Below are 24,268 nucleotides of genomic sequence, written 5' to 3'. Positions count from 1 at the left end.
TGGAAAAGTCCATTGGTTAAAAGTTAATGGTCACTGCCTTCCTTAACTCATTTTTAACATGCTACTCAGCCATAAAAGTTATTTAATAGTACATAATTATACCCAATTGTTATTTTACTACAGTAAAAATGGGTCAAATTCTCCAAAAGGAACAGATATTCCACAAGTCACTAAAATACTCTTAATTGTATTAATAATTTGACAACTACTACCAAATGGGTACATAATTAGGTCAACTTGTGTGCCCTATTTTGTCTCTTTTTAGCCAGCTACCAAAAAGACAATTACATAATACATAATGGTGAACTAGACACAAATTGGGCTATTACATTTGAAATCAACCCCCCTGTGGAAGATGATGCAAGCTGCTATCACAATTTCAGTTATAGAATAAAAAAACCTAATAAAAAGGTTGAAATCTTATTGGATTCTATAGTTTTACCCAAATTTTGTGAAATTCCAAACCTTCCACGCATTTGCCAACATTTTTGCATGAAAATGGTTGGATACAGAATGGATATAGCTGTTAAATTTGGATGGAATTCTAAAATCTTCCTCAAGGGGAGGGGATGGATTTCATTTCAAATGGAATAGCACATTTTACAGAACATTTTTTTCCTCTGTTAATTACAAATTTTTGGTGTGTTCCAGCCAGGATTCAAATTCTTACATAATTACCATAGATAGCAAGTGTTATAGGAAAGAGAGGGTATATAGACTAATCATTCTGTCATAGAGACTAATCATTCTGTCATAATAGACTAATTATTGTTATACAGACTAATCATTCTGTTATTCAGACTTATCATTCTGTCATACAGAATAATCATTGTTATACAGACTAATCATTCTGTCATTTAGACTAATCATTCTGTCATATAGACTAATCATTCTGTAAATATAGACTAATCATTCTGTTATACAGACTAATCATTCTGTCATACAGACTAATCATTCTGTCATATAGACTAATCATTCTGTCATATAGACTAATCATTCTGTCATATAGACTAATAGTTCTATCATATAGACTAATAGTTCTGTCAAATAGACTAATCATTCAGTCATTATATGGAATGGATACCATTGATATCTAGGCACATGCAATACAATCTCAAATGCTTTCTTGGTATTCTATCATCAAGATTTGAAGACTACTGAAGCATTTGTTTGATTATTGAAGCCCTACAATAAATATAAATAAATAAATAAATAAATAAATAAATAAATAAATAAATAAATAAATAAATAAATAAATAAATAAATAAATAAATAAATAAATAAATAAATAAATAAATAAATAAATAAATAAATAAATAAATAAATAATAAAAAATAATAATATTAATTGAATATTAATCTGGGTCAAAGGTTACACTATTCTGGAATGTTCCCTCCATTTAAATGCATTTTATATCACAATAAGCTATCATGTACAAAAACAGGACGTAGTACACAAGTGTTGTTAGGCTATTTCCGATGATCCGCTGAGAAATCTCTTCCGTTTAAAACCACCACCCTTTGAGAAAGTCTGAAGATAAGGGCCAAATTGTGTGAAATCCAACGTTTCACTTTTTCGCTGGTTTTAACATAATACACGCATCTAATTTCATAGCAACTTGAATGACTGAAAGACAGGACACACACACACACACAAGGGGTGTAGATTCCATATCGAGCCACCCATTCAGGTAACCCCATTTGAATTTCATACTCCCTATGTGGGAGATTAAGGTCATGTATTCCACAAGGGTGTATGGATTTCAACTGGACTAGCCCATTGCGTTCAGAAGTTTGCAAATCATCCAGATGATACAATCTACTCTCCTAATAAAACACTTTTAAGAGGAAGCCCCGTCAGAGCAGTTCTTCTGGGGTGAATCAAACCTGCTTTTTTATCAAATTAATCAGTGACAAGGTTATCTCTGAATTGGACAGATGCTTGCATCAATTAGCACCTGTAAAATTCAGAGATAACCATGTCATTGATTAATTTGATAACAAGGCAGGTTTGGTTTAACCCGGAAGAACTGCTCTGATGGGGCTTCCTCTTTAAAGAGTCCAAAATAATTCACATATCTTCTTTGAAGTAGTTTCTGAATTAAAATACATAATATGATAAAAAACATTGGTCCTTGGTTGAACGTTTATTTTGTTTTGAAAATCATTTCTATCAAAGTAGGCAAGAAAAGCTGTATTGCCTTACCCAAATAATTGCAATTGTTTGACTTTTCATATTTTTGGTATAAAATTGTCAAAATGTTCTTCTTGCTTGTACATACTTCATTTGTCCGATGTATTCCAAAATCAAGCCTGACAAACCGTATATTTAAGACATTGTTTCCTGTCGCATTTTAAAATTATCATCTAAAGGAAAATATATATTTTTTTAAACGCCCGACCGACCGACTGACCCCAACTTCAGAGCTTTATGGCAATACATTTTTTTTGCCTAATGTAATTTTGGATATTACTTGATATTTAGGTGCATTTAATTTGTACACATGTGGATAAATTCTTAGTATAGGTAAAATAAGTAATTCTTGGCCAAGCTCGAATATACCTGTTACGTCCATGTAGCGTACTAAGCGTGTACACAATGTAAGCCGCGTGTATGCTTTCTACTGTACCGCGCTATGTGCGAGGGCCGAGTGTGTTTTATCGCGGAGCTAGTAGCGTTCCTAGTGTTCCAACTTGGCCAAGAATTACTTATTTTACCTATAGTAAGTACCCTGGTGGCCTTAAATTCATATATTAAAAAATATATGTGTAAACTTTGCTGCCAATAGAATAAATAGCGGACAGTTCAGTACTTAAAAAATGTAATTTCCTTACAATATACAATTTATATGATATCCTTTACATAACTTTCAGATAAGATGTCAAATAACTGTGCCAACCACAAAAGTGGATCAGAAAATGTCAGGCTATCACCCAAATGTGGACAAAGTTGCAAATGATGTAACAGGTACAGCCCCATTTGTAAATCAATTGTTTTTACTTCATAAGTAGCTATTGTAAGTCACATTCTTAAAGGCAGTATATCTAGGCTTAGAGAAAAAACACAATTTTTTGACCAAAAATGCGAGATGGCAACTACAAAATTAGAGAAAAAGCGATATTTATGACCCAAAATTGGCGGGGAAAAATGGATTGTCATCAAAAATACACAAATATTGTCCTCATACTGAAAAGGTTTGAGTAGTAAATAAAGAATATTACTTGTGTTGTTGCTTGGATGTGCCAAAAAATGTACCGTTTTTGTAAATTTAGGCTAAAAAATCAGGTCAAACTTAAGCTTATTCAGTTGTAATGGTTGTCAAATTCTGAAACCATGCGCCACAGCAATAGATTTTTGTGGTAGAAATGAATCTTTTAAAAGCGAGCAAACGACTAAAAAGCAAGATTCACAGCGAAAAATGCGAGATTGCATTTTCTCTTAGCCTAAGTATATCTCATCTTTCCCTTGTCCACATGTTGCTTCATCAGATCAAAGAAAACTGATTAAGTTAACTATATTGATTTTGACCTAGTGTGGTCAGTGATGTCAACATATCATGGCAGCCGTTTCATGCATAGGTCAGTCACTTGAGTAAACCCCCGGGGTAAACCCTCGTCAATTTGAAATTGCATGCAGAGAAAAGAAATTCAGCATGTCACTGACTGCACTTGGACAAACATATAAAGTAAATTTTGGTACCTTTCCAATTTCTAGACCTTCCAAAATATATCACAAAGGTATCACAAACATGCTGAAGTTGTGCGTTAAATATACATGATATGTAGAGGTCCAGGACACACTGTGAATCATGGGAGCTAAATTGACATGATCACCAACATGTAAACACCAATATCACAGGTTTTTTCTTAAGAAAGTTGGTTCTGAGGGCACATGGAAAGACAACCCTACATTTGGCAATTACAGTTAAAAACCATACACCCCCTATGGAAGATGCAACTTTAACCTCCCACACAGTGAGTGTGGGTTTCAAATGGAGTCACCTATTCAGGTAACCCTATTTGAAATTCACACTCCCTGTGTGGGAGATTAAGGTTATGTCTTCCCCAAGGGGTGTATGGATTTAACCTGGAATAGCACAACATCTTATTAATCAATCAGGATTTTACTTATCACAATACATTGATAATAGAACATTACAAATCAGTCTCTTGAAGGATTTCTAAATTACACAGGACGGTTCTTGAACCGTGAGTCTCGTCTGCTTTTTGCAAATCTATCTTGAATATTGCAAGTTTTATTGTATGATATTAAAATGTGGACAGAACTGAGTAACAAGTTATTGGTGACTTTTAGACCTTTGACCACAATGGTGATCTTTGACATGAAGTCTTTGATGAATGAATGTTCTGATATCACATGGTGCAAGTATTATTGCAAAGCATGTTTAAGAAATTTAATGAGACAATTTTACAGTTTCTCTATTCAGATATTGCTCCAAATATGACAATTGACCTCAATATATGACTTCTGGTATCACCATTATGAGGAGGAATTCCATGGGTAAAGTATGAACAGCACTTTTCATGTGAGACCAATTAAAAAAACCTGTTCCTCAAATGCCTACAGTGTACAACCTTTGATATCAGCATTACATCAAGGTTTCAATGTTGCGCCCATGATTGTAGTTTGATTTTGTTTATATACGGCATAATTACATACTACGTATAAACATGCGCACACCCAAAAATAATTATTACATAGTCTCTGTCCTTTGCAAGCGAGACAATAATAACATAATCAACCATCTAAATGGTGTGATATTTTAGGAGTGTTCATTTCAAATTGTATTTCTTCTTTAAGAAGCTGCAGTTACACAGAAAGTCAAAATTCTTTGGACATTCATACACAAACTACCACCCCACCCCACCAAGGGAGTGAGTAGCATGCATTCATCATACCACTGGATGGACCGATGCATGATTAGTCCACACTGTGTGTAACTACACAAAAACAAGTCTTTGCATATTTTGTTAATATGCAAACTTGAGTATCATTATTAACTTTTTACATCCACATAAATACAATATACATAAAAAAAATCATCTGAAATGTGTAAAGAATTTTGACTTTCAGTTTACATATTCAACACATAGGGAAAACATTCTCTCTTTGCACAATTTAAATTAAACATCATCTCCCTAAGGCATGGTTCTCAAATTCCCAATATGCATGGACATGTTTTTTAACTCAATCCACAACACATGGTCAAGTTTCCTTTTATAGATTCCGGTCTAGACCTTTTCTAGAGGACTTTTACCAAAAACACCATTCATGCACAACTATCAAAATACTCAACCAACCAATTTGAACACATATTTGACCAAGCAGTGGACACGTCACACCGCGTACTATAGCGCTTTCCAAACTTTTGGCAAAGGCACTATATAAATGGTTGTTTTTATACGCTGAGTCAAGTAACAGCAATGCGATACATGATTGGTGGGAACAATCACATTACGCCATGTGCTCATCAAATTCGCTGTCACCAGAGTGATTGGTTGTGATGTTTTCGTTTGCATCTTTTCCGACGATATCCGATCAGTTACATTACTATTGTACTATGCCATGTGTCTGTTTTTGCGAGAAATCCCAGCTGACCATATCTGCACAGAATGTGACGTTACAAACAGGCTTCTGAATTATTGCATTATTCATTGTCATATCCCCATTAAAAAGTACAAATTTTGCACACATTTATTTATGCTTTTCACATTCAATTGCTAGCAGTGTAAAAAGTAGTGGTAACCTCGCTCAAATTCCACCGTACAAAAACTTTGCACATCTTTATAGTGTGCATGCAAAATATTGCAAAAATCCTGAAACTTCAGCGTGTGTTAAGTGTACAGCACATAGAAAAAAAATAAATTAAGAAAATAAATTATATCTGAGTTGTCAGAAATATAAGCTTTTATGGATCCATCAATATTGCAAAACAGCAAAACAGTTTTTATTCAATGGACATTATGGAAGATAAGAAGGTTTGAACATCCCATAGGAAACCAGTAATAATGGAACTGTTTACTCCATTTTTGGTCAAGGCAGACCTACACCCTATATCTGTGTATGTCTCTGCATCGCAGCTGGGTCTTGTGCAATGAGACCAGCATATTGCATAATAGGCCTGGCAGGAGAACTATATATAGATCTGACCCGAGACAGGGATATTTTGCAATAAGGCAGCCATTTGATGTTACCATCAGTTCATGCTATTAAGAGATAGCTGCTTTATAGTGTGTGTTATGCATATTTCCATGTCTCGGCAGTGCTACAACCACTCAAGTTTTTCATAACATATTAAATAATGTACCTTTGTATCACTTTGCTGCATGCAAGCTGATATAAAGCTGAATTTATACTCTATATCGCTTTCACAGAACAGCACATTGCACACATGCTCTTACAAACCCCAGTTGCCCTGGGCACACATTTGTCCAGAATTGTTACAAAGCAAAATGTCCATTTCATTAAAATGTTCCAATTCAGATGGACTAAATAAAACACTTACAACTAAAAAATATTGCAAAGAGAGAAACTGATAGTACAAAAACATAAATATATTAGGCATGTGTACACCCTGTTTAAAACTTAAGGTGAGTGTTGACTGACATATAGCAAGAGCAGCAGCTGGTGGTACAGGTATATAGAAGAATAAATTAGCACCCACGCCGACCTCGCTCATGGCTTCTTCTCACTGTTATCCACTGTACCTCTAATGCCTCCAGTAGCAATTTGCTGTAAAGAACAAGTAGGAATAAAATTAGGTCAAGATTTTTTGTCCTATAAAAAACAACTGCCAAAACTGACACATAATCGGAAGGTTGCGGGTTCGAGCCCCGGCGACGCCATCGTGTTGTGCCCTTGGGTAAGGCACTTTATCTCAATTACTCCTCTCCACCCAGGTGTTTAAATGGGTACCAGCATTCTTAAATGCTGGGAAGGTAACAGACTCGCTGTAGAAGAGGTGTAGCGATCCCCCTGTAGCAACATTACATGGAGGAGTCTGGCCCAATCGCCAATGAAAGAGAGGGGGACTGCTCTATAATCCGAAGGTTCTATAATCCGAAAGTCCTTTAGTCCGAAGGTTCTCTAGTCCGAACACGTGTTCATAGCATTCGCTAGTCCGAATTTTAAAAGAGGTTCTCTAGTCCGAAAAAAATTGAAAAGAGGTTCTTTATTCCGACGGTTCTTTATTTCGAACGTTCTATAGTCCGATTTTTAAAAACGGTTCTCTAGTCCGAATATGAAAATAGTCTCTATAGTCCGAATTTAAAAAAAGGTTCTATAGTCCGAATATAGAAATAGGCTCTATAGTCCGAATTTTAAAAAGGGTTCAATAGTCCGAATATAGAAATAGGCTCTATAATCAGAATTCAAAAAAGGGTTCTCTAGACCGAAATTGCAACACGGTTCTATAGTCCGAAACGGATACCGTGTTCTTTAGTCCGAATCAGTAAAAAGGTTCTATAGTCCGAATTTTTAAAACATTAACATAACCTCTTGCTAAATAAGACTAAAGCAGAGTTTATGGTAAACGACATGACTCTACTGCTAAAAGGGCGTACACCACCAAATCACGATGTAATGTAGATGGATTCCAGTAAAAACAAAAATCTTTTTAGAGATATTTTGGCCTTTCTGTGAAAAAAGAGAGGCATGTTATAGCTAAAATAAATATTTGAGACCTACACATGAACTTGGATCGCCGAAAAAGTTGCATAACACAATTTTTGAATAAAGTAGGCACACCCCGGGCACCACCCACTCCCCCAAATCGCAAGATAAAACTATTCTGTAAACTAATTTGTTTAAATGACTAAAATTTGTTTAAAAGAAAAAGCCGCAGCATTTACATGGCTGGATAGAGCTATAAAAATTTGAACTCGACAATACCCGAATACATATCACCAGAATAAAGGTGAACGTCAATGTACGCTACGGAAAATATCCAGAGAAACCAACCATGTTGAACAGCAGCGGATTGGTATTTAACAAATGATGATTTGACACTGAAAGAAATGATAAAAATAAAATTCGGACTATAGGACCCGTTTACCAATTCGGACTAAAGAACACGGTATCCGTTTCGGACTATAGAACCGTTTTGCAATTTCGGACTAGAGAACCTTTTTTCAAATTCGGATTAAAGGACCTATTTCTATATTCGGACTAGAGAACCTTTTTTTAAATTCGGACTAGAGAACCGTTTTTTAAAATTCGGATTAAAGAACCTTTTTTAATATTCGGATTAAGGAACCTTTTTTTAAATTCGGACTATAGAACCCTTGAAATAAAGAACCGTCGGAATAAAGAACCTTCGTAATAAAGAACCGTCGGATTAAAGAACCTTCGGACTAAAGAACCGTCGGAATAAAGAACCGTCGGACTATAGAGCTTCCACCGAAAGAGAGATGGGCACTCCGATCACTGTTTATACATGATCGTCTCCTTTACCTTACTTTTTTAAGTATAGAGAACCACAAGTCATCATGTTAAGTTAAGTATCAATCAAACTTAACATCTTTATGGTACAGTGGATTGGCCCAAGATATTGCAAATTAGCTAATGAGTATGCACAGATGTGACTATTCCAGCTAAATATACCTTTCACTTATTTGCTGAAAGAGGCAAAAATAAACAAACGTTTTCATTAGATTTTCAAAACTTATTTGCCACATAAACATTGTAATATAATGTTATGTAAGTGTTGACAAACAGATTTTTTTGTAAATATTTGCCAAAAATATTTTAAAATCAATTTTAACATTTCAAAAAAGAATAGAGAAATATTTGAAACATTTCTACCCTTTAATTGCCAGACATTTTAAATTATGTAAACATTTGTGAAAAATATTAGAAATAAAATGTTCTGTTTGCTGGATTAATAGGTTCAACAATGTGATCTGAGACAAATCGGCAGAATCTTTGAAGGAAAGACAAATATGATACACCCTTCTGACAAATAAGGACTGACAAGGATGAAAACAAGCACTGACATAATTTCCTGAAACTGCTTTAACATTTCCTGAAAATATGTATTTCCCTATACCAGTGGCGTAGTGTCATAGGGGCACATGCCCCCCCAATCGATTGCAAAATTTAAAAAATCCCATAGGAAAATTGCCAAAAAACGCGCCCAGTGCCCGCCCCCCCAATCATAGTCGGTGCCCCCAAATTTGATGTCTCACGCTACACTTTGTACAGGGTATATCCAAGCAAAAAATTTCCCTGAAGATTTACATCCCTGGACTGAGCTGTTGGCTTACCTCATCCAATTCTTTCTTGGTCTGATCTTCAATCCGCCTGATGTCCTCCATATTCAAATCAATATACCTATCTATCCAGCAGAAAACTTGACGATGGAAGTTTAAGAACAGTCGCCTCTCAGTCTGCAAACAAAATACACATTAAAGGGATAGTCAGTGATTTGGTAAACTAGAACACATTCAAATGCATCCAAATCAGGGCCCAACAATTTGTGTGGAAACAAATAGCAGTGTGTGTGGAAAAATGGCAAATAGCATGGAAAAAATGGCAAATATAGCGAAAAACAGTAGCAAATTCTGCAGAAAGCAATATCAAATTCTGCGGAAAGCAATATCAAATTTCATGGAAAACAACAGCAAATTTTGTGGAAAACAATAGCAAATTTTGCTGGGAATTGTGGAATTGCACGGAATATTGTTAAATCACAGGGATTTGTGCAGAGCTGTGGCAAATCTTCCACACAGGGAATGTGAATTTTAAATGGGGTTTATCTGAATGGGTGGCTCCATTTGGCTGAAATTAGCAATGAAATCTCATACAGCAAGCATTGTAGACTCATCAGTGCATTATCATCAGCAAGTTTTTGGTCGATGCCAACTGGATAGACAAAATAATATGTCAAGGATAGGGAAAGTTTGAGTAAGGAAATATAAACTCTCTCCACGCGGGTGTCTACTGCAGACAACAAGTTTAATTTTTTTCAAAAATGTCAGAATTGTATATTTTCATGACCATATTTGGATTCAGCATGAACAATGCATTACAATGAGTACAAACAAGCCTTGTATTTAGCCCAGTGGTTCTTGAAATAGCCCTTGATATTTTGATAAAATATCTCAAACCCTGAACATCTTATGTTGAAGCCTATGGCTAGCATGCAGAGCTTTAACTCCCTGAACACTACCTGCCGATCTAACATTGCCTCTGATTGGTCAATTACATGATATTTTCACTTTAATCACCAATCAGAATGGAGATTTGCAAATAATTCACCCCAATTTTTATGTGTTGTGAAATTATTCTAACAATGTTGCTGATTGGGCCAATTTATTAAATGAAAACCTTTTTTGGCCAATCGGCAGGTAGTTCTCATGGCGTTAACTCACCTTCATTATAAAATCTTCCACTATTGTCTGAAAGCCAAACCATACAAATTTACATGTAACAAGCTTGTATGCACACATAACTGGTTCCACTTGTGACTGCAATGAAAAAGAACAATACAAAGAAATTACAATTATTTCAAAGGGCACTGTGGATATAGTACTTTCCCCCATGATGGCAAGAGCCCCTCCCCTCGATACGGCTGGAGATATGGCCTACAGACCAATTCAATCTACCACATTGATTGATCTGTGGCTCTGTCTCAAGCTTGCCCAGATATTAAAAAGATACTCTTGCGTAAACTAATTCAATATCATGTGTCTCTGGGAATAGTCATGGTTTTCAGATACCGTGGGCCTATAATTTTAACCATGCCCCTCATAGCAGTCAATATTTGTATACTGTAATACATTTTCATAACTCTAAAGAGCGAGAACCAATCAGTGCAAACATTAAAAAAATGCGAACCATGCACTGATTGTGTGTTATGCACTGGAGCATACTCCACATACTACGTGCGGTGCTTTCGGACGCATTCATTTTTCTTGCGGGTTGATGCATTTGCTTGCATTTTCCAACATTTTTAGTCACAATTTCATTATTAATATAGAAAAAATCACAGGGATTTTTTATCGTGTTATGAAAAAGGTTAATAAACGTGTAGCGCTTCTTGCTCAAGAAATGGTGCAAAATAATGCACTTGTACTGAGATATTGCTGCATCTAATGTATTCCCCCTCCTCCGGGGGGTTATCTCATCTCAGTACGCATGCATTACTTTGTACAATTTCACTCCCAACAAGTGATACATATTTATTAACCTATATATCAACTCTATGATTACTTACTTTCCATGGTCCTGATAGTGGTCCTCTGCCAGTCTTCTCTGACTTGAATTTTGATGGGTCCCATTCTGGCTTGTAATCCTGCAAACAAACAAACAAACACAATAATTGTATGTATATTTGTGATGCAATGGTTCTCACATTTTTGTGTCAGTGTTACTTTCGATGTGGTTTTACTAAGCATGGGTGATGTGAGATAATAAGCGGTCCTGGTAGAAACAGGTTGGGGGAAGGGCGATGCCCCGTAATTTCACCATCAACCACTTTTTGAGATGGTTAATAGTGGGCGATATTCAGCGACATTCCCAGTAGAAACAGTACTGGTGATGATTTAGTGTGCACACTGGAACCCCCTGCGTACGGGCCTGATTGGAGTTGGACCATATAATAAGAATATCTTAAAGCCATATTATAACATTTGCTGAGGACGACGCCCTCACTGATTTTTAAAATTCATGTTTTAACATGATTATTAAACCAATATACCCTGCAAAAATCAAGACTCTAGGTGCTGTAGTTTTGAGATTTTGAATAAAACGATGGAACCGGCGTTTTATTATTACGATGGAATTATTAGTCGAACGCATACACGATGTTCATAACTTTTTTTTTTAATGATACGGCGTGTGGGACCGTGATCTACACAACAAAGGGTCGTACCATAACATGACCGAAGGAGTGGTATGTATTGGCGATGTATGCGCTGGTAGTAAATTCCAATTTTCTTTGCTTTGCCGTAGTTGTTCGGCTCAAAAATAAAAGGGATATATCTGACAGTAAAAACTAACATTTTATGGCAAAGAAATGCTAAATCTATTTTGTATGAAAATGTTATAATATGGCTTTAAGTACTCATGCACTGACTCACTCACCTTTGGATCTACATGATCGTTTGCTATATCAATAACTACTACTTCCCTGGACCGTAAATCTCTTTGTGATAGATTATGTACCTGAAAACAAAACAAACAACCAATAGTCATCAAGTTATAATAGCCAAATTCAATCTTGGGTGACCTTGGCCTTATGGTTACAGGGAAATGTCAGCGGTGACAACTCTCTAGTCCGAAGGCTCCTTAGTCTGAAGGCTCCTTTATAGTCCGAAGGTTCTCTAGTCCGAACACGTAATTTCCCATTTGCTAGTCCAAATTCTGAAAAAAGTTCGCCAGTCCGAATATCGGGTTCTCTAGTCCGAGGGTTTGCTTGTCCGAATAATAAATAAGGTTCTCTAGTCCGAATATAGAATAAGGCTCACTAACCCTAACCCTAACACTAATCATTATTCTATATTCGAACTAGAGAACCTTCAAATATACTAACTTAATTTGGTTTTCGGACAAGCAACCCTTCGGACTAGATAACTTTCGGACTAGAGAGATGTCAGCCTTATGGGAAGTAAAATATCTAGACACATTTTAGTAGCATTATATTGCCAGGGCTTGATTTACCAAAATGGACAGTTGGGCCTGGGGCCAGGGCCCAAGATCCAAGATTCAGTGGGCCAAAAATGAGAAAGAGGGAAACTGAGGATAATTTAGTGAAGCACTGGGTTGGGAAATAGGTTGCAGGGATTGGGTGGTGTAGGGATGTAAAACATGGATCAGGGATCTTAAATTTTAGCCTGGCTCAGGGCCCTGAAAAAGGTAATTAAATCTGGCAAAGCATGTTCAAGGTTCCAATCACCCATTGCAAACAGGGAAACCTGCAATATATAATCTCAAAATAGCATAATTATTTAAAAATGTATATAACTATAGAATACTCTCTGCATCCTGGTTAGTAGACAGGATTAGATTTTCACATGTGGACTAGATGTGAACTGTGAAGTCAATTTGCTGTCACTTCAACCGCTGTAACCCACTAGCACTCTTGAATCACATCAAATTGATGTCACATGTTCCATACTGCATCCAGTCCATGTTCGAAAATCGAATCCAGTCTTGTTATGGTGCAGTGGGGGGGTAATTCTATAGATGATTTGACCTTTGGTGTCACATGTTTACATTCAAGGCAACACTGTCTATGGCAGTTTTGATCGCAGACCAACACAGGGCGTACCATATCTGTAAACAACTTATCTGTAGTTATTCTGCTATGCAATACCAGAATGCGTATGTGCTAATATACACCCTGTAAATGCCCCACATTGGATAAGATTGCCAAGCAAGCCAAGTTGGCAGGCTGTTATGATACTCACATTTGGTATGTCGCCCCTTCCTGGTTTGTGCCACGTCTCAATTTTTATCTCAAATTTATCTTTCATGTAATCAGGATTCTAATAGAAAAGTAAGAAAATATAAGATATTAAAACACAGCTCAGATGATGCCACAAAAATTGATTACTTTGTAACAAAATGTGTTTTAATGACACTTTTTCTGACAGTTTACACTGGAATCATGTGCCTTCTAATGACCAAAATCAGTGAAAATAAAGCTCTTGAAGAACCAGCAAAATGATACAACCTGCTTTCAGAAAATTCCAAAAGCCAGAGAAAGATGGATTTTGGATCCTTTAATTAGCAGATATTTTAATATCTGCTATAAAGGATCCAAAATCCATCTTTCTCACTTAAAAGTATTATGCTAATTAAAATATGGGAGTCTCGCATTAGACAAAAAGCCAATGTAATATGTAATTATCCACAGTGGAGTTACGGTAGGCACTAGGCAGCTTATTGTATGAGTCTGTTAAAAATCCAACAGGGGAATGAACTGGTTCTAGTCCACAGCTTAAAGAAGGGTGCTTTTAATATCTACTCAGAATAATTGTAGAAAAATCATTTAGTTATTCTTTGTACATAACACATTCTAACATATATAGCTGATTTCTAAAAGCACTAAAAATAAAGCCTGTCTAACATCCTTGTTTTGTAAAAAATAAAAAGGAAGACTGGAGGCTTCTACAATTGAAATTAAAAAGCCAGAGCCTTTAATATTTCCCTCAAAATTTCTATCAAATAAAGTCTGGACAATTTCCAAATATGGCAACCAAAAAAAACCCACCAAAAACAAACAAACAAACAAACGGTGTGACATTAGTGAATATTACACAAAAATTGAAACTCATTATATATTGCAGATCTTCTGAATCAGCATGATGGATTTTAAAAATATACTGATCCAAATTCCCACAAAATTAAAGCTTTTACCATTAACAACATCTTGTTTTGTGCTCAAAATGAGTATGTGGAACTCAATACAGTACTTATTCACTATGGATCACTATGGTGCATTCATCATAAAGCACATTGTACATTTTACAAGATACTTGTATATGAACACCTTGTGATCAAGGTAAAAATGTCCATGTCAAAAACATACACCGACACTGGGTGGCCATCTTTGGTATGTTTTACACTTTTGGAAGGAAAAAAACACCCCTGGAATTCAAAAAGAGAAGAATGCCATGAAATAACAGGAATTATAACAACTGACAGAAACAAATCCTTGGAAAACTCACTGTGACTACAGTTTTGCAGTATGGATAAGCATTCCATGCCTCTTCATGTATTTCTAGTGATCCTTTTGGTGCTAATGCTCTCACCCATCGGGGTACCTTCCTGTAAAACAAACAAATGTGAAAATGCAACATTAAAAATGATTCCAAAAACCTGTGTACATGAATAAAGGCATGTACAACAGCTAGACACCTTACCAATGTTTTCTTATATATTCTGGGATCAAGTTACTAAGTTAACTATCATAAGTTTTTAGATACTCAGGTCAGTGCTTAAAATTGGACCTGCAAATTTATCATCTCATGTACACTACAAGATTCCTATTGCAGCTGCCTGCACAGGTACACACTGTCGCCAATGTACCTGAATAGTAAACACAGAGTACCTACACAGTACCAATGCTGCTACTACACAGGACCTACCAGTAGTGGTACTGCACTGGTGCTGCTACACTGGTATTCTCCTGGTACTGTGTGCAGTATCAGCAGCTCGGTAAAGTTACCTACATATATAGTATATTCAAGCTACCAGGCAATTGCTTTTAAATCTGATTCTAACCCGACTTGCAGCTCCAAAATTTAGCTTGTCATGCAGTCTGTAGACCCCTTCTCAAAGCCCCAAGTAGTATTGACTATAGTCTTGTCTCGTCTCAATTTGAGAGTAATGCCATGTTGGATTTTGCAGTGGCTGATTCGAATCATAATGCTAACCTAATCCAGCGGGCCTGTTATACACACGCATAGAAGGGTGATTTGTCTGTATGCTTGGAGGTTCAACCGTGTTTAATGCAGTGATTCGAATCTACCACTGCGAAATCCAACATGGGGTTACTCTCATCTTGTGATGAGACAGTGCTATATACCCTGTATCAGTATATTACAAATATAGTATTAAAACAATTCACTTACTGTTGTAGGTGGTATATTTTGTGTGTAAATTGGCCTTTTCCCATTTCATTGTCGTACGGTTCATTTTTTAAAACTTCTACTCCTTCGCCACCTCCCGTTTCATGTTTGCTGGCATCCGCAACTGAAAATAGTTGCCCCACTTGATACTGCAATGAAGATAATTAACAAAAGAGAAATTAACATTATCATAATTTTCTGCAGATTAAAACATTTCCGAAAATATCTCGACATGAGTTGGGCTCTTACTTAAGCCTCACCAACATTAGCTCTTGTGAAAATTGGGCTTGCTTGAAATTTTCTTGGGCACAGAATGGGCATTTCCATTTAAACTCCTCACTACTCCTGTGGAAGATTTGGCAGGGGGCATATGAATTCCAAATGGAATGAGCTCCATTTGAACTTTGTACACCCTCTGAAAAAGATTCAACTTGAAATCTTCTACAGAGGGAGGGTGAGTTTCAAATAGAGGTAGTTGAAGAGATAATTCCATTTGAAATTCATACTCCCCCTGTTGACTGTAAGCCTTTGCATAATTATGTTTCACTGGTCTATGACTTTATTGAGGTTGAAAATTGATGCAAATCAACTTCAGCCCTCCACAAGTATGTATTTGTGTTACATGTATACAGTAAATATCCATGTATATCATCACTGGTGTTTTTTATTTTTACTATTAAGGGGCACTGTGGCGCAGCAGCAGGGCCTCGATTTCGTCTTGGTTTGCGAGACTCAAAATCCATCATAGTCGCTGCACTTACAGTATGATACAATGAGAGAAGTTGATTCTCGCAACCAAATCTTACAAGAATTATAACAAGAATCAATTAGAGTGATTCTCGTGGAAATCTAGGCCCTGAGCGGTTGTAAGCTCTGCCTTGCAATTGGCAGATTGCGAGTTTGAGCCTTGGCGGTGCCATCGTGTTGTGCTCTTGGGCAAGGTGCTTTACCTTACTTGCCTCTCTAAACCCAGGGGTAAAATGAGGAGCTGTTATGAATATTGTCCTTGAGTGCCGCTCACAGTCTTAGCCAGAAATCAGAAACCATCCGTCCAAGCAGATACCAAAATTTGACCCTCAAATATAAACTTGTCTATACCCATGGAAGGGTCACTGGGGTCAAATCTGTCCTGATTTGGCCTTTACATGTCACTCTGAATTAGTCTCAAGTTCATATAACCTTAAAACCATCTGTTTTAGAGCTATCACATCTGTAAAATCCATTAAATCCACCCGTCTAAAATTAGATTAGCCCGTCTTAAAGACGGGTGGACGCATGGCTGGCTAAGACCTTGGTGCCGCTCAAAGGTATTACCATTATACCTTGGCTATTATTGTAGGGCAGCAGACAACAACAGCGGAATGAATGTAATGCACTTCGATACATGTGCACATGTGAAAGGCACTGTGTGAATACCAACATTTTTTATTAATAGAAATATTATTATTAGAACTCTTTTCTTCTCTGATGAGAGCAGTGGCATGATTCAACAGACCAGATGTGATTTTTTTTAAAGGAAAAAAAATAACCAAATGAATCCATTTTAAAAAGTCAGTTTCCATTTGCACAAATTAATAAATAAAATCTCTTTGCATACACGTTTTGTACTTAAAATATTTCTGATATATTCCTATATTATTACGTATCCACGCAACTTACATTTAATGTCAAATCAATCATGTAATAATGGTTATAGTGCTAATCAATAAAACAATGTAATAATGGTCAAGCATAACGAGTCATGTATCAGAAGTACTCTAAACACTGCAATTTTACACTGGGCTTTTATTTTCACAATTTTTCAAGTGGACAAGGAGATGTAAAATTAATTATTATTAATATAATCTTTAGAGCAGGGCTGCTACAAATGTGCAATTGCATTGTATGCGATGCAAATCACATTTTTTTGGCTTAAAATGCATTTTATGACATTTGGGAGAATCCTAATTTTTTTTTGCAATATTTTTTGGTGGATTCAAAAATTACCAAAAGGGACAAAATGTTCACTGTTAAAGATTTTTTTTTCAGATTTTACGTTTTTTGTGGGAAATTGTGTATTTTTGACAATTAAGGTGCATATTTTGGCCTACAAAATTACTTTATAGCAAGCCTATTTTAAAGTTACATCACACAAGATCAACAACTCAGAAATTTCCAAAAGTCGCAAATAAATGATGCAAAAATTAATTGATTTCAGATACTGTGAAAAAGAGTTCTGAAAATTTTTGCATTTAATTATCACCATTTGCGTAAAATGTCTCAGAAAAACAGAGATCGAATTGGTCGTTTTTCTGGGGCAAAAATATTGAAAATTTTGTTTGGCGTATTACTGTCTCTGTGTCGACCATCATCATATATAATTCAGAAACATAGAATCCAGTTTGATGACTTTCTAAGTAAAATATATCCTCGATTATTATTAATGAATAACAAGTAAGAATTATTGATTATATTATTTCCCTATAGTGGCGGTGGACCTATTTATACTTGGTTCAACTTACAAATGGCAAAAATTATTCGCTTTTTGTTACAGCACACATCAATTATATAGCGCATGCCAGTCACACATTACACAAAGCGTAACTACATTGTAGCTTTAATTAAAGGGCATTTCGTGATCGACAGCATCATCCCCCACTTTTCTCAAAAAAAGTTGAGATTTTTATATCACTGGAAACCTCTGGCTACATAATGTTTATGTCCAAAAACTTTCTTGCAGATTAATTCGTTTGGCAAAGATCTCATGAAATTTGAATTTCGTTCTGGTATACCAGAACGAAATTACACAATGTCTATGGAGCAGTGAAATACACATAATCATAAATAACTCGCAAAGCAAAAATTGGAATCAACTGAAATTTTGGGAATAAGCTTTTTTCGTGGATATCTACTGAAAAATGTCATAAAAAGAGGATGCTAGGATCACAAAATACTCCTTTAAGTATTGTGCCCATCTTGTGTGCCTGCAATTCTCTATCAATCCACAATATTTTTATCATGAATATGAGATTTGCCATTTACAACTCGAACAAAGTATAGTTTGAATCTATGAATACATGTTACATACATGTATGATACAAAACTCTGAGCCAAATTGGTTGCATTTGTTACACTGTCATAGTTCAATATCCACCACTCAATGATCACAGCCAAAAAGTTGACCTGCAGTTGTGCAGAACTGTACAATGGTTATTTTCTTGAGGGTTTGATTTTCAATTCTGCAAATCCAGCCATAAACGCGAAATTGAAGACAGACAAAATATTCAATAATACCTTGCACGTACATGCATGGGGCAGGATCAGAGAAGATATCTCATACTTCCCATAATGCATTTCTCCCATTTTGAAGTTTCTATACTGATTTGCTATCTAGTGCAACATGGGTCGATAGTGACAAAATGCCCCTCAATGAACAGAGCACATCCAGATCTTGCAAAATGTTTATTCATTGACTGTGACTATCGACCCATATTTAGCCAGTTTTTTCTCAAAATGAAACAAAGGGAACCTATACAAAGTAATGGGAGTGTCATTTGATGAGATGAGGGAATGCATCATGTTGCAAAGGATTCTGGGAAGGGTATGATATCTTCTCTGGGGTAGGATTGAGCAACTGTGAAATGAACAAATTGCAATAATATCTGTACCAAAAAATTATGTACGGTACATGTTTTTGTACTCAACACGGTTAAAAGGTCATTGAAGGGCTATCATTTTCTTTGGAAGGGGGGTCCCAAATTTACAAAAAGTCTGCATCAATAAAATTGTGACCCCTCCCCTATTTTGGCAACAAAAATTTTATGATCCCCTACCACCGATACACGTTAACCCTAAACAGGCTAAATCAGTCTTTTTGAATAAAATAAACACATTATCTGTGGTCATCCTGCAAATCCCTAAATTTTGGTCATCAAAAATTTTAAGGGGGTACTACACCCCTGTGGTAAATTTGTGACTATTTTTGCATTTTTCTCAAAAAATAATAACACGCTGGTAACAAAAGTTATGTATATTATTGGGGCAAGGAATCCAGTTACTACACTGAAATTTCAGTGACTCAAGACAAGCGGTTCAGTATAATATGATAGGAAATGAGGTACATCCTAGCGGTACCTTATTTCTTATCATAAATAACGAACCGCTTGTCTTGGGTTACTGATATTCCAGTGTAGTAATTGGATTCCTTGCCCCTATAATATACATAACTTTTATTACCACTGTGTTATTAGTTTTTGAGAAAAATGCAAAAATAGACACAAATTTATCGAGGGGTGTAGTACCCCCTTAAGACCCCCCTATGCATTGAGATTGAACTATCTGCTGACAGTTGAGCATGTGAAATGTACGTAGTTTCGAAACTGAAGCATCTAAGTTTGATGATTTAAAATACAGCCTTAATTATTACCGATGAATACCTAATGAGAATATTTGAAATTTGATAGACAGGGCACACATATAGCTTGAATCTATGAATACACCAACTGCTATTATCATACGATACACAACAACCATCTCAAGTACACTCGCTAATCATTTGTAAAGACAAGTCTACCTTAAGGGCTGTGCTACATTAGATCACACAACAACACACCAACTAAGAACCTGTCATAAATATGTACACATGCTATTGCAAATCCAATTTGTGAGCTGCATGCAGAACATGTAAAATATACTGTTTGATGTACATTGTATTAAACTTCCATTTCATTTTTTTTCTACTCCTGGTAATAGTTTAAAAATTTTTTGCCGCAGTCAACATAAACCATGTTATACATGTCCAATTTGGTGATTTTTTTCTCAGCAAAATCAGCTTCATTTGAAATTGATTATTGATGAATGCCTTGAATGAAAATGAGTTGATTTCGTTAGACAAGGGACTCAGTTAGCTTGAATTATCTACATGTATGAATACAGAAACTGCTTCGTATCATACGATACACAGCATCCATCTCGAGTACATTCAGTAATTATTTGTAAAGACAAGTCTCCCCTAAGGGCTGTGCTACATTAGATCGCATCACAAAACTCCAACCAAGAAACAGTCATAAATATGCACCCACACATGCCAAACGCAAATACATTATATGAGACACAAGGATAACATGAGCAAATACCGAATTCTCTCAAATTAACGCTCCTTCTCTAATAAATACTGCCTCCATAACCATCAAATTTGCATTTGCTGCTGACGTCATCATCGTGAAATTGCATGGACAATCCAGTTTATTGTCAAATTATAGTCAAATTATCAAAAAGGAAATAACTAGAGCAGAACCATGGGGCTTTGGCAGCTGAACCATGGGGCTTTGGCAGTATATTGTGGTACATGTACATACATCACCCCTTTATGACCCCTTAATTACCTTAAATGAATTTTAAATTATTTTAAACATGTTTAGAATGTCATAAGGATCATTGCATTTAAATTTCAGCTCAATTGTCCAGACCATTTTGAAAACTTGACCTTTGACCCCTTGATTGACCCCTTAATGACCTTAAATGAATTTTAAAATATTTTAAACATGTTTAGAATGTCATAAAGATCATTGTATTTAAATATCAGTTCAATTGGAGCATTTTCGGTTAAAATGACCTTTTTTTGACCCCTGTGACCCCTTGGATGACCTCTGACATTAGAAAATATTTGTATTATATTCTTTACTCCTTCCTCTTTTATTTGACATCACTCGGGTAAGATACCTTCGTGGCATTTAAAGATATGTCCATTTCAGACCAAATGGTAAGTAAGTAAGTAAGTAACATACACTAATATAGGCTGATACCATTTCATGGTTCAGCAAAAATTGAATTTGCCATTTCAGCTGACGTGGACGTGTTAAGAAAAACGAACGTGCGAGGCGGCTTTGAGACATAGCATTTTTTTAACCTAAGTCCAAAAAAGAACATTGCAATTTTTAGTCAAAACAACAACACATTTGGAACCAAAATATGTGTTTTGCACTGCAAGTAACACATCACATATTCTTACCAGCCTTAAACTTAATTCGCCAGCAAAGTGGTTACATAACTCCTTGGTAACTGGATCATGCACCTTTTGGAATCGGCAGTTGTGTTGCGATCATTTTGATTGTGGTGCAGAACTCAAAAGCGATAATCGGATTACACGTAACACTTCGCTGGCGAATAAGCAAGTGGTAAGTCAGGAAATTAAAATAGACTAGAAAATCCAAACACAGGGTGCTTGCCTTTCCTGTTAATACAACAATAACAAACATTTGAAACACAAGTGAACAAGAAATGTTTCACAAATTCATGTACACTGGTCGAATCAAATCAGGGATAATTTGTCTCATATCCCCGATCAAATCACAGCAAAAGGTATGGGTGATTTGGGGTACTATTCTATTATCCTAAAAACATTGTTTTGTATGAAAATGTCCAGTTTGACTTTATAAGACAGTAAGGCACCATGGGTAGAATACTGTATAAGCTAAATGTCACACTTTTCGAACATATCACTAAACATGACTAAAACTAATGAAATATAAACCTGTAGGGTTTATTTACATGATTTTAACCCCATGAGAACTACATGTATTAAAAAAAAAGAGCGCAGTGATTTATAGTACGCTACGTACAGGAACAACACCTAGACGTTGATCCACAAGCCTCAGCACACTTTACAGGTTGTCAACTACCTGTTGATTGGCCAAAAAGAAGTTTTTATTATCAATTGGACCAATCAGCAACATGTTAAAATAAATTCACCTTCACCACACAAAAACTGGGGTGAATTATTTGCAAAGCTCCATTCTGATTGGTAATTAAAGTGAAGATATCATGCAATTAACCAATCAGAGGCAATGTTAGATCGGCAGGTAGTGCTCAGGGGGTTAAAACCTACTTGGACTTTTCTCAATTGACTTTAATCCTAACCCCCTCAGGGCTTTTTCACGACGGGAAGGGAAAGAAGGAAGGAATAAAGAGAGAAAAAAAAGAAAGAAGTTGTTTGCTCAGCGTAGGAGCCGCACGCAAGACCTCTCGCATGCCAAGCACTGGGTCGGCGACACTATTGCCCCGGGTCTTGGGCATCGCTGGCCAGCGAAACCGTGCCTATATATCACTTAGGGCGATTGCGTCATCACACCACGTGGGATGCACGCATACGAACAGCGCATACATGTATATCAAGTAGTATTTTGTAGTACTTGGTCCTGTTAGGGTTAATTAAGCCTATACTGAGTTTCGATAGTGGTAACCTAACCCTAACCCCCTCAGGGCTTTTTTTATGACGGAAGGAAGGGAAAGAAGGAAGGAATAAGAGAGAAAACAAAGAAAGAAGTTGTTTGCTCTGGGTGGGATTCGAACCCGAGACCCCTCGCATGCCAAGCACTGGGTCGGTGACACCTTGCCACGGGTCTTGGGCTTCGCTGGCCAGCGAAACCATGCCTATATATCACTTAGGGCGATTGCGTCATCACACCACGTGGGATGCACACACGAACAGCACATATATCAAGTAGTATTTTGTAGTACTTGGTCCTGTTAGGGTTAAGCTTAACAATAATACTAGGTTATTATTATATGTAGCATGAAGGGGAGTATTCTAGGAAGCAAATTATTCCTGTGTGGCTTTTATTACAATAAATCAGATATTAAGGGCTCTGTGACCCACCTTTGCACAGTATTTTTTGTGGGATCTGAAAAACACCAAATATTTTACTACAAATTTAAGGTCAATTTCCCACAATTTCTTTTGCATTTCTTTATTTGAGGAAGCAAAATTCCTTCCATTGGCAAAATTTCCATCCAGATTAAAAAATTACACTATAGAAGGAACTCCCTGCAATGGATGTAAACCTGACATCCTATCACTTTTCCTGTTTCCTACTTTAAAAATATGCTAAACAATTAAACTGTTAAAAGTTGTAAATGCTTTAAATTCCAATTAAAATATTTTTTTGAAGGTTTCAACAATTGTGACCTTTGGAGGGAAATTTTGCCATTTGGAAGAAATTTTGCTTTGCCAAATAAATAAATACAAATCATGTATAAGAAATTTGGGAAAATAAATATTGCTATAGTTTTGTGGGGAACTTTGGCTTGTCTTTCCAAGAAATATAATATTTTTTAGGCCTGGTGTGCCCTAACCCACTTCACAATCCTCATTAAACTGCCAAATATTGTTCATCCCGTTGAACATTTCGAGATAAAACCATTAAAAATATTAGAATCACTACAAATTTAGAACAAAAGCTTGTGTTGTGTGAAGCACACGGAAAATATATGCTAACTTCAAGTATGGCTCCTTTAAAGCTAGGAGAAGCCAATTATTCACTACATTTTGTACTACCCAGGTAAATGCCAAGGTGGAAAACACAAGATGCATGTACTTGGCTTGAAGAGGTTTCAATATTAAATTGAGCTGACCCAGTTCTAGCAGCTCCATATATCAATTTTGGTTTGGTAACATGTAGGTAGTCAAGTCTGTGAAACTAAATATATTTTGTCTTACCAATCTAGCAGGTGCGCCAAGTTAAGGGCAGTAAGTAATAAAGGAGGATCTTCCTATCAACAGTTGATAAGCCAGGGGTAAACCTGGGGGCATTTGTATTCTGAAGCTGTGTTCACATTTTCGGACATATATGATACGCCTGGCAGAACTTGGTCGGCGTACGTTGCTAGGAGTAGCGGTAGGTGTACGAACGACA

The 24,268-nt window shown here is 36.2% G+C and overlaps 1 protein-coding gene across 1 annotated transcript in view; it reads right to left on the bottom strand.

Moving 5' to 3' along the window:
• Positions 1-1,336: 1,336 nt before the first annotated feature.
• Positions 1,337-24,268, bottom strand: part of LOC140164411 (phosphatidylinositol transfer protein beta isoform-like) — a 42,500-nt gene continuing 19,568 nt past the window's right edge. The window contains exons 3-10 of the mRNA XM_072187691.1: positions 15,600-15,745; positions 14,694-14,793; positions 13,431-13,508; positions 12,106-12,186; positions 11,237-11,314; positions 10,392-10,487; positions 9,285-9,407; positions 1,337-6,753 (exon numbers count right to left, since the gene is read on the bottom strand). Coding sequence (XP_072043792.1) covers positions 6,697-6,753; positions 9,285-9,407; positions 10,392-10,487; positions 11,237-11,314; positions 12,106-12,186; positions 13,431-13,508; positions 14,694-14,793; positions 15,600-15,745 — 759 coding nt within the window. The 3' untranslated portion in view covers positions 1,337-6,696. The remainder of the gene's footprint in view (positions 6,754-9,284; positions 9,408-10,391; positions 10,488-11,236; positions 11,315-12,105; positions 12,187-13,430; positions 13,509-14,693; positions 14,794-15,599; positions 15,746-24,268) is intronic.

The sequence above is a fragment of the Amphiura filiformis genome, chromosome 11 (assembly GCF_039555335.1).
Source record: "Amphiura filiformis chromosome 11, Afil_fr2py, whole genome shotgun sequence".
In the NCBI taxonomy this organism is placed as follows: Eukaryota; Metazoa; Echinodermata; class Ophiuroidea; order Amphilepidida; family Amphiuridae; genus Amphiura; species Amphiura filiformis.
The sequence above is the reverse complement of the archived record's forward strand: the minus strand, read 5'-3'. Positions and strand labels throughout refer to the sequence as shown.